Source organism: Mycteria americana, chromosome 8 (genome assembly GCF_035582795.1).
Source record: "Mycteria americana isolate JAX WOST 10 ecotype Jacksonville Zoo and Gardens chromosome 8, USCA_MyAme_1.0, whole genome shotgun sequence".
Classification (NCBI taxonomy): Eukaryota; Metazoa; Chordata; class Aves; order Ciconiiformes; family Ciconiidae; genus Mycteria; species Mycteria americana.
The window spans coordinates 36,123,076-36,140,720 of NC_134372.1; the positions used below are offsets into that span (position 1 = coordinate 36,123,076).

At 43.0% G+C, this 17,645-nt stretch overlaps 2 protein-coding genes across 4 annotated transcripts in view; both read right to left on the reverse strand.

The window, feature by feature from the left end:
• Positions 1-744: 744 nt before the first annotated feature.
• On the reverse strand, positions 745-13,222 carry C8H19orf12 (chromosome 8 C19orf12 homolog). Of its 3 annotated transcripts, none has more exons than XM_075510720.1 (3): positions 13,090-13,222; positions 4,937-5,113; positions 745-2,128 (listed from the first exon to the last, which is right to left on the reverse strand). In XM_075510720.1, the coding sequence occupies exons 2-3, from the start codon at positions 5,094-5,096 to the stop codon at positions 1,863-1,865; spliced, it is 426 nt and encodes a 141-aa protein (XP_075366835.1). In that variant the 5' UTR covers positions 5,097-5,113; positions 13,090-13,222; the 3' UTR covers positions 745-1,862. The 3 variants fall into 3 exon arrangements, with proteins under 3 accessions (XP_075366835.1, XP_075366834.1, XP_075366836.1); XM_075510719.1 differs by lacking the exon at positions 13,090-13,222 and adding an exon at positions 7,712-7,836; XM_075510721.1 differs by lacking the exon at positions 13,090-13,222 and adding an exon at positions 5,955-6,076.
• The window catches only part of LOC142413956 (uncharacterized protein F13E9.13, mitochondrial-like), a 54,252-nt gene continuing 44,461 nt past the window's right edge, over positions 7,855-17,645 (reverse strand). The window contains exon 8 of the mRNA XM_075510713.1: positions 7,855-7,955. Within this exon, the coding sequence (XP_075366828.1) occupies positions 7,942-7,955 (14 nt within the window). The 3' untranslated portion in view covers positions 7,855-7,941. The remainder of the gene's footprint in view (positions 7,956-17,645) is intronic.

Genomic DNA, 17,645 nt, shown 5'->3' on the forward strand with positions numbered 1-17,645 from the left:
AAGCTCCACTCATGGCTATGACACTTGATATGAGTGATGAAAAACAATTCACTACCTATGTTTGGGCTCAAATTTATGAATACCTGTAAAATGGGAGTAATGATAGATGTCTGAAACCACTCTGAAATCTGATAATGATCTGTTTAAATACTGGATACTATTATAAATTAATTGAAACCAACATCTTTCATATGGTCTCCTTTACAATCAGATGTCAAGTTCTTTCATGTCTGGGTTCAAACAGCTGATTATAAGATGGCAGGCTCCATCCTACCGTATCATTCAATCATCTGCTGCTGTTAGCAGTGTGTTATTTTGGAAAGAGTGAATTTAATTTGTGAAATAACCAGAAAATTGCAAATAAAAGTAACTACCTTCATAAAAATAGTATTTTAAGATGGATATACAGAGTATGTAAAGTCGTAAAAAGCCAGTTGGAGTGTGTGTAATCTGTCTATGAAACTGAACAAACACTGATTTCAGGCTTGGCATTATTAAACTATGACAGAGTAAGGAGTGCCCACTTACCATTCACTTCCATCTGTCTTTCACGTCACTGAAAAAGTGTTTTCAAATGATGAGAAGAAAAATCACTACCCTGCACTCCAGGCAGGACAGTACACGGAATTAATTAATGGCAAATTGTACCTGCAGAAGTAAATTAATCAAACGTATACAATAGCAACTTCCGAGTTTAAAGCTTCACCATTTAGAACTCAACTTCCAGAAACCTCACCACACACACAGAGATAAATCTTTATTTTAGGGGAAAAATGAAATTATCAGCGCAGTTTCACTTGTTTTTACATACAAAAGAAGGCACACCTGCACATTTTTCTACTTACTAACTTGTCTTACAAGTGCATTGAAACAAATGGTGAACAACTGACTGGGATATTCAACAACACTGCATTTGGAGCTTATCATGTTAACTGCAGCTGGCATGTTATCCCACACAACCACCACCACTACTGCCAACTGCTGTTGGACCAGTACAGGGCTGCCTTCTTCCTCAAATTTCAGTGCCAAGTTCTTAAAGAGTTCATTTACTTTAAAGCAAAACACAGGCCACTATGATGCTTCTCACGAATATTTTCACGAAAACAGAGGACCAGGTGTTCAGATTTAGTCAAGAAACCAATGCTGAAGTGACAACCCTAATCCTAGGGACAGTACAAAAAATGGCAGATTCAGCTTTCCATTTTAAAATTTTTTTTAAAAAGTGTATTCTTGCCATGCCCATTCTAGGACACCAGGAACTACTAATTGTGCACAGTTTGTTTACCTGTTGCTTTAGATCTTGTTTAGGCATTGGCTTCACTTCTTATAGAAAGGAATAACTAACTCAAGAATTACAATTAAAATGCGACAAAAAATAAAGTAAGGATTGAGATCTTTGAGTTCACAGTAGAGTAACATACTTTCTTTTGCAGGACTGAAACAGACAGTAGGTAAAATTCTTCCAAGTGCCCTAGCTACTTTGGCACCTATATGTCATTCACAGAAGAAAATAAAAGCACTTACACAAACTGGATTAAATTTCCTAAATAAAACACAAAGACTTTGAAAATTTTAACTAGTAATACATTAGTGTAAGAGAAGCATAATTCCCTTCAATGATTTTGAATTCAGTCCTAGTGCAGAGTAATTCAAAATTACATAGCAAGTCAGTGTCAGGATAATGCAGTCATCTAATACTATCCTTACAAAACAAATAAACAAAAAGCCCCTCCAACTCCAAAATCCAAAATAATACTTGGATCTGCCTACATTCATAGTTAGTACTGATAATTGCTATGCTGAAGAATCACAATTGTCAGAGTAAAATTCATTACACTGTAAAAAGCCTGCTCTGGAAAGGTTTATTCTCCACACTGTATATCTGCTCTTAGCTCATTGGTGAAGTAATTTCTCAGCACTGCTATCAACTCGTGCTGGAGACGAGCATTTCCCATTACAAGAGCAGTCAGCTGAACAATATCAGTCCAGTCTAAGCACCTGAGAATACCAATGGCTTCATCATAGAGTTTCTGCTGCTCAGCAGGAGGCAATTCCAATAAAATCTGAGCGACTGGCTTGAACTGTCCAGCAGACATCCAGGCACCAAGCAATCCACCAACTGCTCCTCCTAGAAAAGAGAGAGATGTTGGTCTTTACCAGTTAATGTTAAAACCTGAAATTCCATCTACAGCCTTCATCAACAATGTTCCCACCTTTATTAGAAATCAATGCAGAGTTGTGTATGTGTCTACTTTAACTGGGCTTATACGCGACGTTCAAAGCACCAAGAAGGATTTTTAAAGCTTTCTACATCCACAGCAATCACAAAGGAACTCTACACAATCAAAGCTAATAGCTTCAAGTTAGAAATCAGAAAAAAAATGAGACTCCTTAGGGCACTGGTCTCTTTACCAAAGCTCTACTACTAAATAAAACCAGGCCCAGGGAAAACATCTGGCCTTATCAGTGCCATTAACACATAATCTCTTACTAGAGATTCCCAGAACGATCCAAGCTTTCCGCTTCTGAAGTCCACCCCTCAGAAGGTGCTCGCAGAGACCAAACCCATCAGCTTTGTGGGGTTAGACACATTCATGCTTTCATCAACCAAATCAACACCCCACCTGCACCGCCCACCCCAGCTGGCCAAGAAATGCTCTGGTAATCAGAGTGGTTGTCATCAAGATCCTCAAGCAGATCATCAAGCAGAGGGATCCTCTACAGCTAACATGATGGTGGCTGCTGAGAAATCAGTGCCACACTCCTACACGGTTGTTTTCTTTCAGAGAGTTACCAGTCTAACTTGCACCACAGTGCTCCCTGACAGGAATTCACCTGACCGACACTGCTGCCCAGAGACACGGACAGACAGACAGGAAGGAAAACCCTCACAATGGAGGGGCATCAGAACCGACTCTGCCTCCAAAATTCCCACCCCAGCGACTGCTCCTAAAAAGTCATTTATGCACTCACAGGGATGCAGTTTTTCACTAGACAAAAAAATCCTTAATTTGCACATTTTACTCAGTTGGCAATTTTTCCCGTGATACCACAGAAATACTTGAAAGCCTACGATGGCTGAATTAATCTTCAAGAACTTTTACGAGGACATCAATATCTGATTTAGGGGCACTTAATGCAAAAGCCACTAGAAGTATTGATGTCCGAGTTCCTAGTTTATTGAGACAAGATTTGTTACATGATCACACTTTTCCCCCCCCAAGCGACACATCCACAATCTACTCTTCTCAGAGCAAGTCGTCCTTAGAACACACGATAGACTGCGAGTTTCTCCAGTGACCACTGCAGATGGAAGGTAATTCATCCTCTAATTCTTGGTGCAAGGCAGCAATAAGGACAGTCCCTGCTACCCAGTCCCACACCTATCCAGGCTGTTTGTGTAACTGGAAGTGCACCTGATTGCAAATGTTCCTGTAACTGTCCTAAAACCCACTAAAGACCCCGGGTCATTTACCTTTGCAATTTTTAAAGTTCAATGACAGTCTTCCGATTTAGTTGCACTGTAATCAGGACATGGCTTTTGGTATACTTAGTACTTATTATTCTTATTATATATAACTATTATACTTATTGTTATATACTTTTGGTATATAGTAATAGGTATACTTGTTCCAGTGCCTTCATCAGTGGCTGAAGAACACCAAGCTTGACTGGGAGACATTATGAAAGCTTAAACAAACACTTAAACAAAATGAGAAAACACATCCAAGAACAACTTCAGTGTTTCTCATCATCTCACTCAAGAATGAGGCCACTTACATTTTTACTTCTGATTTACAGCTTACAAATTTCTTACAAAAGCTTAATTTCAATTCTTTGTTCCTGATAACTTCAGTCATAAGTTTGTCAAAATATTATTTTTTGCTATTAATTAAGCTCTGTACTTGTAACAGGAGTAAATACACAGCTTCATTTTGCATTTTCTGTTATCACTCGTCACATATTATTTGCTTATTTTTTGTAACTCAACCTTGCTAACCCTCATGCGGGCATACTGCAGTTCACTCCAATACCAATAAGCCCGTGAAATTGCTGGAACTGCTCACAGGAGTAAGGAGCATTCAAGGAGCAAGGCCCACATGACTGCAGTGATAAGGCAGCTTTCAAACTAGACAACTCTGAATTCAAGAGACATAGAAGAGACAACTCTTTTACTATTAGACTCTGGCCTTCCTGTCATTTTCCATACAAGGAAAAAAAGCAAAGTGACAGGGAATAACAAATTCCGGAGGAAAAAAACAAGTTCACCAAGTGGATAGCAGGTACTTTTAAAATACAGAAATAAACATCATTTTTAATAAGATTGTTAGGAAGATGATCCTGTCCCTTGCTAAGGCTAAGAATACTTATTCACCCTTGCTTTACACCCGAATTTTTTTTTCTTCTGTGCCACAAGGTACCAAGATCCCCCCGGACTGCCACCATCGTGTCTCGTGCTCCTTCGCCCCTGCCTCACCCCCCCCCAGCGCTGGGCAGAGCCCGCGCTACCGAGCTCAGAGCCTGCTACTTTGCTCTCTGTTTCGTCCCACACCTCAGACACTGGTGCACCTCAGCAGATGGGAAACAGGGCTCTACCCACCAAAAGCAAATGATTTATTAACAGCTTGTTCAAAGGGTTTCAAAGGTGCCACTATCTCAGCCTCAGACCTCGGGATGGCTTCCCATTTGCCGCACAAGAGTCCAAGTCAGCAAGGTCACTATCACCCTAGAAGGAAACGCTGACATGTGCCTCCCTGATGCATACCTCGTTTCTAAAAAGCCGACATATGAAATGCCATCTTATTAAAGCCCAGCTACATGAAATCCCAGCGCTGCATGCCCCTTTCCTTCAATCCATACGTACTCCACAGACTTCCTAGTTTCTTCCCTCGGGGAGGTAACCACACTTCTTGTTCCTAAAGCAACACACGCTTACCTACAGCGACTCCAGGTGGACCTCCCATCAGACCCCCAACAAATGCTGTTGCACCCACCACCAGTGCTCCTCGACCAGAGTGTTTGATAGCAGCTTTCATCCCCTTCTTCTCACAGAGATGGCAGAACAGTTGCATCACATCATTAATATTGACAGGCATCTTGGTGAGTTAAGGTCCTGAAAAAGACGTTTTAAGTTATCTTTTGATCGCTGCAACAGGGACTAAATTTTGCTGCTAAACGAGTTCAGGTGTCTGTGCAACTACAAGGACAGAGGCACAGTCAATACACGAAAAAAAAATTCACTTTCTCTTTCATTTCTGGGAATACCAAAGCTATTTGCAAACAGCTAAAGGCTACTGAAACTGCAAATGAAACCAGAAATAGACCAAAAAAATCTGGTTTTATGACAAATTCAGAAGACCAAACAAGGACAAGTACCAGCAATGAGAGACTTAAAGTTTCTATCTAATTCTACAGTACATTGCCTCTGCCTCAAGCAATTGCAGCGTGCATTCAGCATCATGCACAGCTCTGGGAAAAAGACAAAGCAGAGCCTCACTCTACTGCAACTAGCAGATTATAATTGACAAATTTGTCAGGTATTTTCTCCTTGTCCTAATTCTTGCCACAAATCAGTTGTTTGTTTTCACATATCAGTTCTCCCCGTTTTGTTACACGCTTAAACACTTCCACGCCCATTTCTGAAGGTGGGAGGCTCTCTGTAGCAAGCAAGAAGAGCCTGAGGAAGGGAACAGATTTCAGAAGGAGTTGGAATAGAGACCTGGGACTGGGAATAAATGGGGAGCTCTAGAAACAGGGCATCAGAAATGCAGGGGTGTATGTGTACAGCGGTCGGGACTCAGAGCAGACACGTGAGACAACTCTCGTGTATGAGGAGGCAGAGAGATGGGACCTCAGCCCCCTTACATACAGTGACAAGCCCCCAGCACGGGGCAGATACCTGCCCCTGAGAACAATCCCTCCGAGACCAAACCTTTTCCACCTTGTTCACTTACTGCTGCTGCCTATCTAAGCCCGCTCATTTCCATAGAGGCCCACAGAGAGCGTGGCTATGCATCGCTGCTGCTGCGGCCACCGCTGACAAAAAGGGAAGCATGGCACGCCCGGGTGACGGCTCCAGCCCCCAATCCTGCAGGCACGGGAAGCCACGCTATTGCACTGAACACAACCCTGAGAAAAGGCACATGAACATGACCTAGTTAAAAAAAAAAAAAAAAAAAAAAAACAAAACAAAAAAAAACCAAACAAAAAAACAAACAACAAAACTAATACAGAGCACCTTTTTGGAATTTCTACATATTAACTATTCTTCTCCCCAGGTGGCTTGCCTTGTCACAGCAGGTAACTCAGGAGGCATAACAGAAGCAAATATGGGCCTCAGAGTTGCAGGTGCCACCAAGTGTAGCGAGCAAGGAAAGAGGCTGCATGAAGAAACAGCACAGCTTCTCTGCTTTAAAAAAGAAAAGATTCTACCTGAAGAAAAAGATTTTACCCCTTATTTGCACCTAATGTTTGATTGCTGTTAAGCCAGCCACTTGAATCAAGCTTTTTAGAAATGGTTACTACGCTCTAACTTTTCCAGGCACCCATCCTGCAATCTCAGAGAGATATCTGCAAAAACGCCGACCCCTCAAAATTACAACTGAATTCAAATGCAGCTCTGCTTGAGTACAGTGTTACACAACGTCAAGCACTGAAAAATCCATCTTTGGCTTTCCATTTGGCAAAGCAAGTGGATACTTTCAACTTTAACAACTATTTTAATGATAGGAGAACAGACAGAGATACTGAAAATATCATCATCTCATGTTGCAAAAATAGGTTCAATACTAATGAACGACACTGATTCAGACCAATGAGATCAGAGGAAAACCCATAAGTGAAATTAAGAAATTACATCCCCGTAGCAGAGTTGGAGGAGTGTTCAGTAAAGAAGGCCCGAGGACTTAGCGCTGAACAGCAAGAAAAAGCTTGCTCATTAAGCAAATACCCTCCATTCTGCACACCAAGTGAGGAAAGGGCTTGCAGGGCAAAAAGAAAAAAGTATTCAATATGATTAAAAATATAATGACATACACACAGAAGGCACAGATTTATTGTTGCACGTGTAACGTTAGCACTATCGAACAGATGAGTGCTTTGTTTTCCAGCTTCTAGAACACTTTTTATCCCAGTGCGTGTGCAATACTTTCTCAGCCCAAGTCAACTTGTCTTCAAGTCTTTCTTGAACAGATCTCCTCAGTGCAAAGTGAAAATGGAGTGGTATCACACAATTTTTCGTATTAAAAATTAACTACTGTGAAAGTGAAAGCTTTCTTTTGCACTGAAATGGCTGACTCCAAATCATCTGTGTCACTGCAGTATCCAAGCACTGCTGACGCTAAGCAAAAATCTGGGGTTTGGGAAGGCACCACATATGCTCCATAGCTGCAGAGAGGCACAGTAGGAAATTCATCAAATAGTTGCATTTCTCTCACTACTTCATTCATTTCCATGCCAGTCTAAGGAAAACATCAAAGTTCTTCATTTTACCACTGTTGCTTTTGGGTTTTTGGCAGGATTATGACACAGCAGTGTATCAGAATGCCAGTGCATGCTGGTTAGTGACAGCAGAGTGACACACTCTGCTTCCAGAGTATATATTATCTCATTTAATACGATTCAAGCTCAAAGTAATAAAGAAATGGCTGCTCTGTTTGTCCTAGAGCAGTAGGAAAAAACACCCCAAAATATACAACTGGTATGTTTTTACCTTCTTAACAAAAGGTGAGCAGATTGCCACTCAGAATAACATTCACACCAGCACCAAGAAGCCTTAAGCGCTGCAGGATTCAGTTCCTCCTCTCAGTGTGACGGGAATTGATTTGTGCTTGTCCTGCACTTCCTTAGCATGACCTCGGACTAACCCAACCGCCTGAGTGCTGAAATGAATTTGCTGCTTCTCTTTGGGCCAAATCCAGCGAACATCTCGTGCAAAGCTCTTCAGTATGAAGGCTCTGTGGCATGGACAGACAACGTAAGTTGGAGAGCTCACAACACAACACGGCTCTCGCCGAGAGCAATATAATCTGTTTTCCCCCAATCAACCTGACTGATTTCCACAATTTCCTAAACCAATCTAATTGTAATATACATGAAATGATATTTTGTGAGCTGAAGCATCAGGTTCCTGCAGTGCATAGAAGCTGGCTGTCCACAGAAAGGCACGCGCACTACTCTATCCACCACCCTGCCAATACTAGGAAGTCTCCTTATGGTGACCTGGCCATCTCGAGCACTGCAAAGGTGATCAGCTAATCTGGGGTTTCTCTGAATAAATAAAAAACTCTTTCACGACTAGATTAAAAGTGCAATTGGCTTAAGAGTGAAAAAAACCCAGACCATAATGAAAACAGGAATCACTGCTATCTGGTGGCACACAAATTGGCAATAACGTATTAGTCTCAAGGTAAAGTAGAAATGTACTGGAACTCAAGCAAGTTAAGTATTTTTTCCATAGTAAATTATTTTACTGCTTTACTCCCCTCATAACTTCCCCAAAGGGAATTTCCACTCGCAAAGTTAACACTTATTTGTGGTTTTTTGGCTTGGTTGAAGAAGGTCCCTGGCACAGCAGAGTCGTTCCCGCTTCATTCTGAATGTGAGCGTCACACACAACATTCTCAAAGACATTACAAGGAGCGTTAATTTTCTCCCAGCTCTTACAAGTATTTCTACAATCTCTTAGCATATTCACTATATTTTAAGTTCTGTAGTGAATACAGTAGCTGATGCCCAGCACATACAAATTTTTTTTTAAACTGTACATATAGAGCACTAGTGGGAACCATTAAAATGTAAACCATGTATTACAACACATACACATAAAGTAATCCCAAAGATTCCTATATTCAGCACAAAGACACAAATGAGTGGGCCAACGTTCCAGAGACCTTTTATGAAGTCAGACTATTACGAATTTCTTTGGCAATTTCAGGTTCTGATGAAGAATCAAGGCAGTCAAGCAGACAATCTTCAGTGAGCATGTATTTTTTTAACAATACATTACAGGCCATGAAAGCAGGATATTTTAACAGTACATTAGCAAGTTGCTGCACAGAGACTCCAGAAGGAGTTTAACCTGCTACTAGGATAACCAGCCCCAAAAGAAAAAAAAAAAAAACCAACCAAAACAAACCCCCAACCTCCCCGCCTGAAGTCAGCAGACAGCCAGCTAGCTTTAGGCTGAGGAAATCAAACAAAAGGCTTATAAAGCTCTGCAGCTGCAAACCTCTAACACCTCACAGACTGCTAAGGTCTGCAGGAAGCCAACTGCAAGAATGCGGAGCTCAAAGTTGCGGTTGACATCAACGTAATGATCAGAACCACTGGGCGGGCAGAATAGGAAGATACGCGTATTTGAAAATGCCAGTGAACTACAAAGGATCAAGAATCCTACTCCAGATTAAAAGGACCTGTAAGTTTTATGTGTCAGAGGCAGAACCAGAAGACAGCCAAAAATATTCATAAACTTTTGATTGTCTAACTGACCAGTAAACAAATGCGCAATTTGATGCTAGCAATGAGTTATTCTCTGTGGAATCCACCCAGACATTAAGAAACACTAGGAATGTAAAATACTGGATTTGCACTAATGAGGGATAGAAATGTCAATGACTTCCATAAAATGGGGCCCCGCCTTCAGAGCTGCTGAGCCTCCACAGCTCCTACTGACTTCACATGGCATTGAGAATATTCAGCACTTCAAGAACAAAAAAAAAAACCAAACCCCCAAAAACCCCCAAGAGTTTTGGAAAATGAAGCTGCTGAGAAACCAAACTTTGTTGTATAACTGACCTTCCTTTTTTGTTCTACTGCAATTCAGTAGTTGTGTTCCTCTTCTCTTTGTGGTCTCCCCAAATACTCATCTGAGATGTTAGACTCTGTACTTCTCTCTGACTAAATTAGATGATGCTCTCTCTTTCACCCCAGGGACTGGGGAGCAAAGTGAGCAATGATGCTGCTCTACCTATCCAAAGAGAACAATAACATCATGTGTTTGTATCTCATCTTTAAGCCTACAACCAATGGGTTTTACTAAAAGGTACATTCCTCTCAGAACTAGTTTATTACTTTTTAAGAAGAAAAATGCCATAGAAAGAATTAAAACAACAAAAGAATCACATTGTGCCCAACTCACTGAAAGTCCTTTTAATGCAAACAGCCAGAGAGGGTCCCCACATTCATCTATGGTGTGAACCTCACTTCAGCTCTTTCCTATTTAACATTCCCATGTTCCTACCTCATTATCCTACCTCCCCCTTCACAGAATGATGACTTTAGACAGGCAAAAACCATTTCATCCCCTGGGTTCACTGTCCCACTTATATAAAAAAACACCCTCCCAAATGTCCATGCAGGAGATGTTCTAACCAGTACACAGCCTGGCCCACAGCTGAGCTGTCCTCACTGCTCCTTACTACCTCCTATTAACCAAGTATACACTTCACTAGACATCTCTACCATGTGCGCGTTCATAGAACAAAAATCACCTACAGAACAAATTCCAAACCTACCAAGCAATGAAGGCATAGGTCTAACTCCTCTTACCAGGAGTCAACTTTATCTTGGTGGACACCACACAGTGATAAGCAAGAACATGGGGCGAGAATCTCCATACAACTGTTAGAAAGCAGACACATGAACTGCGTAGATCTTCAAACTGGAACTTCAAGACAATAGCAAATACCGCTGCAAACAGAAATGCCCAGGAGATAACACAGGACAGTTTCTTCTGTCTCAACTGTACACATAACAGCTCTATCTGTACTGCAACTTTTTATAATAAATAAGAGATCAGCACTGGAGCAAAAACAAATGAAAAGTACTCAGCAACTGAGGCAGACTAAAGAACACAATTTCACAAACAACAGCGTGCACAAAGATCTGACTTGATGATTAAACAGGCCAGAAGTCCATTAACTATTTCAATAATAGCTGGTGGGTGGGCATGGAATCAAGATATTCCTATCCACAAAGCAGGACTGTCTCATCACTGGTCCATACGCACACTGGTGGCTTGAGTAGCATTTCTGCTCCTAAATCATCACTTTCTGAAAATCCTACCCTTAGAGCCCAGCCTAGTATTTAAAATCTGCAAAGCAGGTGGCTTGATTTAAATCATGATTGGCATCAGCAGCCAGTAAAACTTCATTTAACTATACCAGTTTTAACTCTGCTCTGCATTTGTAATTTTCAGTTCTTTTCCTAAGGCAGGGTTCATGCCTACTTATTGGTGTGAAGATTAAAACATGTTGATTGCCACTCGTTATCTCTGTATTTGGTACTCTTCTCTCCCAACCACGAGGATTCACTACATCTACAAATATTTATTATAAGAATATAATCATGCTGCTGACTGTACAAATCAAATGCTCATTTTTGTTTGAGTTTCAATTATATTAGAAGATGGTAAGAAACTCGTCTATTTGCTAGACAATCTGAATTCAATTGAAAAGCATAAAAGAGCATTTTAATATTGTTTTGTAAGAACTGCAACCTTAAGAGTATTGCTTACTTTCTTCGTGTATTTATCGAAGCATGTACATTTATCAAAGCATTTAATTGGTTTATTTAACAAAAAGATGCAATAAATTTACTCATTATATAAACAAACTACTTGGAGGAACCAAGGAGCTGATTTTACAAGGCTCTTGTAAAATGCAGGTAAATATTCAGTGGGAATGATCTCCTTCCATCGAGATTAAAGGAAATTTGGGGCCTAACCTGTCTATGCGCTTAGGATATCCTGCTTACTTGGACTGGAAAGTTACTAAGTGTATGCGAAAGTCTGGCTGCAAGTCCTTCAGCCCTTCAAACTTTTTTAGACCTACACAATGTCTTTTTAATTTATAAATTACGGGTGGAAGTTTTCTTTCATTTCCTAGCCAGCTTCTCCGTTTTGAAAGCCATATTTGAAAAAGAAGGAGCTACAGGTCGCTTGCATCAGCTAGCTGGTATTGAATCCAAAATGATCAGACTTTTGGTTAAGAATTAAAAAGAGCTGACACTTGGAAAACACATAAATAGCAAAGCTTGTTCCCCTGTAGAGATACCTGGTGCAGCACATTGCAGTGATATCTTCGAAATCTGAACTAAGCTTGAAAATTAAAGATGCTTTCCCAGACTCACTACAAAAACATAAACTTCAGCTCATTAAAATTAATCAACGTTCTGAATATTTTAAAATTTATTAAAATCTTTATGACTAAAATAGGCTGAGCATAAAATGTAATTATAAACTCTTTCAAACAGCTGAAATTTAATTACACTTCAGATATTTTTTATTTATTTTCCTACAACGCCAATTTCAGGTTTACTATTGCTGAAACGATGACACAGCCGCAACGGAACTTGGGGAAAAAAGAAATCAGAAGTTAAAGAAGAGTTCGATCCCATCTGAAGGTTTTCAAGGCTCTTCTCACCCTATCCACACAACGCCTCAAATCCAGGGGCGGCCCCGCAGGCTGGAGCGGCGGTGGCCCGCCGGGACGGGGACGGGGCGCGGGACGGCCCCAGGGGCCCGCCGGGCTCCCCCGCGCCCCGCCCCTCCCCTGCCGCCCTGCCGGGGCGGCCCCGGCACCCACCGGGCTGTGGGCCGCGGCCCCCCGGCCCCGCTCCCCACAGCGCCCGGCTACCGCAGCCGGCCTCTTCTGGAATCTTCCCGGCCGCCGCAAACGCAAACCCCGCTGACGCCGGGCAGGGGTCGGGAGGAGCTCCCCGGCATGCGGAGGGGACAGCGGGGCCCGCCCGGCCAGGGGCACGCAGCGCCAGGGCTCCCGCCCCCTTGGGCAGAGCCGGCGCCAAGCCCCGCCGCGGCCCTTCCCTCCCTCCCTCATTCTCCCGCCCGCCTCCCTCAGCCGGCAGCGCGCCCGGCGCACCGGAGGCCCGGCAGCACAGGGCTGCGGCGGCGCCAGGGAAGGAGCGCGACCCGGCGGGCGACCCCGGCGCGGCGCGGCCCGGCCCAGCCCAGTCCAGTCCAGCCCAGCCCAGCCTCCTGCCCTGCCCTGCCCGCCCCGGGCCCGCGGCGCCGCTCCGGCGTTGGCGGCTGCCCCGCCAGGGAGCGCCGCGCCCGCGGCAGCCCGCCCTCACCTCCGCGCCGGCCGCGGCACGCTGGGAGCGGGGTGGCGGCAGGCCTCGGGGAGCGGGCGCGGCCCCCTCCGCTAGAGCCGGCCTCACCGGCGGCTCCCGCGCTTGCTCCGTGGAAGAAGCGCGCAGCCCGCCGCGGCGTGAAGCGATTGGGGATGGTGTGCGGCCGCCCCTTCCTCCCGCCTGCCCCCGCGGCGGCACCGAGAGCAAACCCGGGCCAGGCCCCCGCGGCGGGCGGTGCGCCCCGAGCCGCGGGGCTGGCGCCGCGCCCGGGCCGGCCCAGGCCGGAGGTCAGGCGCGGGGTAACCGCTGCCCTGGAGCTCGGTGCTCGCTCTGGAAGAGCACAGCACGCCCCGGGGAGCATCTGCCGCTCCTGTGCGCGGAGACGGCCTTTGTGAGGGATAGCACAGCATGTCGCAGCGGTTTCGGGTACGGGCTGCTGTGGAAGAGCAGCTCCCGATCCCAGCTGAGCTACCGCAGGAGGAGGAAGAAAGGGACTGCTTACCACAGAGTGCTATTAGGACATGCCCGGCCCTAATCTGAGAATATAATCTGAGAACATTTTTTGCACACTTTTCATCCAGGTTTATTTCAGTCATCGGCTCGGTGAAGTGCAGCGTTGCTAGTCTGATCCAGCACCATATGTAATCGAACAAGCTATGCACTGAAGCAGCGTTAAACAGCTGTGTCACATATGGCTCCCGAAATATCACACAGTTTCTTAACACCAGTGCAATCTTGAAAAGCTACTGCCTAATGTTAAAAATGCTGCCGTTTCCCAAGAACGGATTATTAACAGGTTTTTGGTTTTGTCAGCTAAGCCTTTATGATGATTTCATTTCTGATTTAAGGTAAACCTTCTCCCCTCAGTTCCTTGTTGAGAAGATGAAAAAGCAGCATGAGGAAAAGAAGGAGGAATATAACTCACAATTTTTGTCCCTTTCCTGTGGCTGCACTGGGGACTTGTTAACCTCCCCATGCTTTATACGATCACATAAAATAACTCTGTGTAACAACTCAAAATGTTACAGGTCTACTGGTGCTCTTGATTTTTATGATTTGGATGTAAAAAGCAAATGTAATTCCTAAAATGAGCAAAGAACCAAAATGCCATGTACATTTTAAAAAGTAACACCCCAAATTCCAGCTGTAAGGAGCTTTCCAAGGAGCAAAATTAAAAGCAAAGAAGTCTGCCAGCCATCGAAGGAGGGAATTTTTATCAATCTATCCCAAACTGAATCATTACTTCACTACTCCGGTTAAAAATAAACACAGGTTATTAGGGCTACATCAGCAGGTATTTATTAGGTCTATTTTTTTGTATGGTAGAAGTTACTAAAATGAAAACGCAAGATAACAATGCAGAGTGCATCCTTTAAGGATGTACATGCTGCTGTAAATCATACTACACTCTCAGAGAAATTCTGACTCTGTTGAAGTCAATGGGAATCTGGTTATTGTTATCAGCCGGATTAAGATTTGATTCTGTACATAGTTACCAGCCAGCATCTGGTAGCATGTCTGTTACTCGCCTTGGTGAGCATTAACCAAGACACATGAATCAGCACACCAACATTCCACCAAACATTCTGTGAGTTTGGGCTACGTAACAGCACACAAGTCCTATTTTCGGTCTTCCTGAAGCAGCAAGACCCGCAACAGATTCTCTCCTGGCCACGTTTGCTACCCGGCGGGCTCCATCTGGTGGCTTCCCACACCTCGCCATCGCAGGGCTTCGGCTACAAGCTCGCCGTTTGGCAAAAAGTCATCCTAAATGCGAGAAGGGACAGCTCTCCTGGCTCCATTCTCTTGTACAGGATTGTGTCTTCTGGCTGGATCTGTCACTCTAATTCTAGCGTGTATTTATGCACATTTCGACATCCACTCTTAACAAATAATTAGTACCTGAGAGAAACGGTCACATGCTTTTTAAATTCTAGGAGTGGAGTGAGAGCAGTTCAAGGTGGTCCTGCTGCAAATCGGATCCTGCCAATAATCTCACTGTATTCGCTGCAGTATGCTGGGCTCTTACAAGTACTAGATGTCATTGCTGTTCCTATATCGTAGTTCTCTTTGTCCCCTTTATCAGCATTGATTCACTATTTAATTTCCTTTATCAGGATGTTTTACATCTTCTTCCTCTTCTGTAGAGTCCTATATGGTTTAGTAGGCATGGAGGTGTTGGGTTGACGGTTGGGCTAGATGATCTTAGAGGTCTTTTCCAACCTGATTCCATGATTCTATATAGGAACTCTATACTTTTACAAATCAAGAGCAGGAAAAAAAGTTCCCTTTTACTTCCAAAAATCCTCAAGTCACCTGTCAAAAGCAAGCATCAGAAATCAACTACAGCAGTGGTACGCTGGCTTTCTGGTTTGGTGAGCCACTTGGCAGATTTCTGTCAAGTCCTTCCCTAACATACAGCATAGCCCAGAATAACCACAAGCCAGCTCAGCATGTCCTCAGCATGCTGGGTTCACTGCATATTTTCACAGCTTTTGACATACTAGGAGATAGGCCAAGGGGTGCCAGGAACGGTTTCAGCTGGAGATGGACTGTTTTTACCAACAGAATGACTCATTCTGGCTTTCAGCCTGCCCCTTACAGGGTCTCAAGAAAATGCCCATCAGGAACAGGCTCAGTCTGGAGGAACTGTCCAGAAATACCTGATGCAATTATCTGAAATACCTATAACCTTCAGAGGAAACCATGACAGATTTTTTTTAAGACGAGGCACTTAATCTTGTTGGACAGAAAAAAGCTTGTTTCTCTACATTTTCTTCTGCGCCAGATTCCCAGAGAAAACACAAGGATTAGGCAACTGTATGACAGACTTAGTTTCATCATTTCATCTAGTTGCACTTTTTTCTTTTCTTAAAATCTTTACATTTCTTACTATCACAATGGCAGGAAAAAAACATTCAAAACTTGAGGCATGCACAAGTAATACAGATCCATTTGCCTAAGTTTGCAAGGCACCTAAAAATACTCTTGAGATTTCCCTTTCCTGTCAGTGTGTTAACTTGGATACGGGTGAGGATGGTTTAATTTACAACGTTACATCAAAGCAAGAAAAGAAGAAAAAGGAAGAAATGTCATGTATTCCCCAGAATGTGTGATGGGAGTGGTCCACAGACAAGAAAGGGGATGGAAGATGTTACAAAGCAGGCTTCTGATCATATGCAAGTTCAGGAGGGTAAGAGATTTCTATCAGTTCCCCCAGAAGTCTGGGAAACCCTATGCTGCAGTGAAGAAAAGCTGCTTTGCTTATCCCTGACTAATGTCTAGGGCTCTAGACAACCTACATCTCTCCCTAGATACTATAAAACCCCGGTATGCATGCTCTTACAGGGTCACGGGAACAACAGCATCTGTTCTGAAAGAATCTGCCACTTCTGCTTCATATTATATTTATAATTTCAACCTTCCTTTCTTGACAACAATACAGTTTTATAAATTCTGAGTTCCTGGTATTATACTCTGGATTACCAAGAAAATGGTGAGCTTCTCAAGATCAAACAAGGCACAACCTGTATCAAAAGAGAAAATGAATATAAAAGTAATGCCATAGCATTTAAATCCTTGAACAGAGCCACTTAGTAAGGGAAATTTTGCAACTGCAGAATGGCTGTTTAAAAGGAACGGCACTTTCTCCAGAACTCTCTGCAATGAGAAAAGGCAACATTTCTAAAACCAGGAACCTAACTCCAATTTTCATCTATTAACACTCTTCACTTCTGTGCATGCAGGTTAAATAATACAGTAAAAATGACCGAATCGCTATAGGAGGACACAATAGCAGCTTACAGAGATCCACTACAAGCAAAGCATATGCTTGATGGCAAATCTTTTCCCCATTTCCTACATTAGATATTCATCAGGGTCTGACTTCTAATTGAATGCAAATAAAGGATATAACAGGTTTTTGCATATGAAGTGAAGATATAGAACATCTGTCTCTTCACAGCCTTTCAATGTACCTTATGTGACATTAAGCAAAGAAGAGGTTTGCTTCATCAGCTTGTAGGAAACGGTTTGAAGAACAGTATGACTGAACTAAATCATTCCACCGCTGCTGTAAAAGGTGCTTCTTTGGTCTCCCCGCACACTCTCAGGTGATAAAATGACAAGCAAAATCAGTTTCAATGCCAAAAAGATGGACTACTGGTGCAGAAGGTCACAAAACACTATTAATTGCCTTATATCAGCTCAGTCTTGAAAGATGATCCAAACATATAGGCTGGTGCTTTGGAATAAGGCACACGTTGCTAGCTAGTACCATCCAAGCGAGCTGTTAAAGATATTTAAGGCATATCCGTAACTGCAAACGGTATACCTATCTTCTGCTCTTTTAGTCTCTTATTATAGTAGTCATTTATGCTGTTCTACTTCCTCAGGTGCCTAATTCAATAATTGTGTTTACTGGTACAGAGTAGCCATTTTGTGACCTTTTCAGAAAAAGCTACAGCAAATCTGAATGTAAAAGTCAGTGTCCTGAAATTAGTTTACATGTTTATATGTTACAGCATGTATGAACACTGAAGGGGAAATAAAATCCT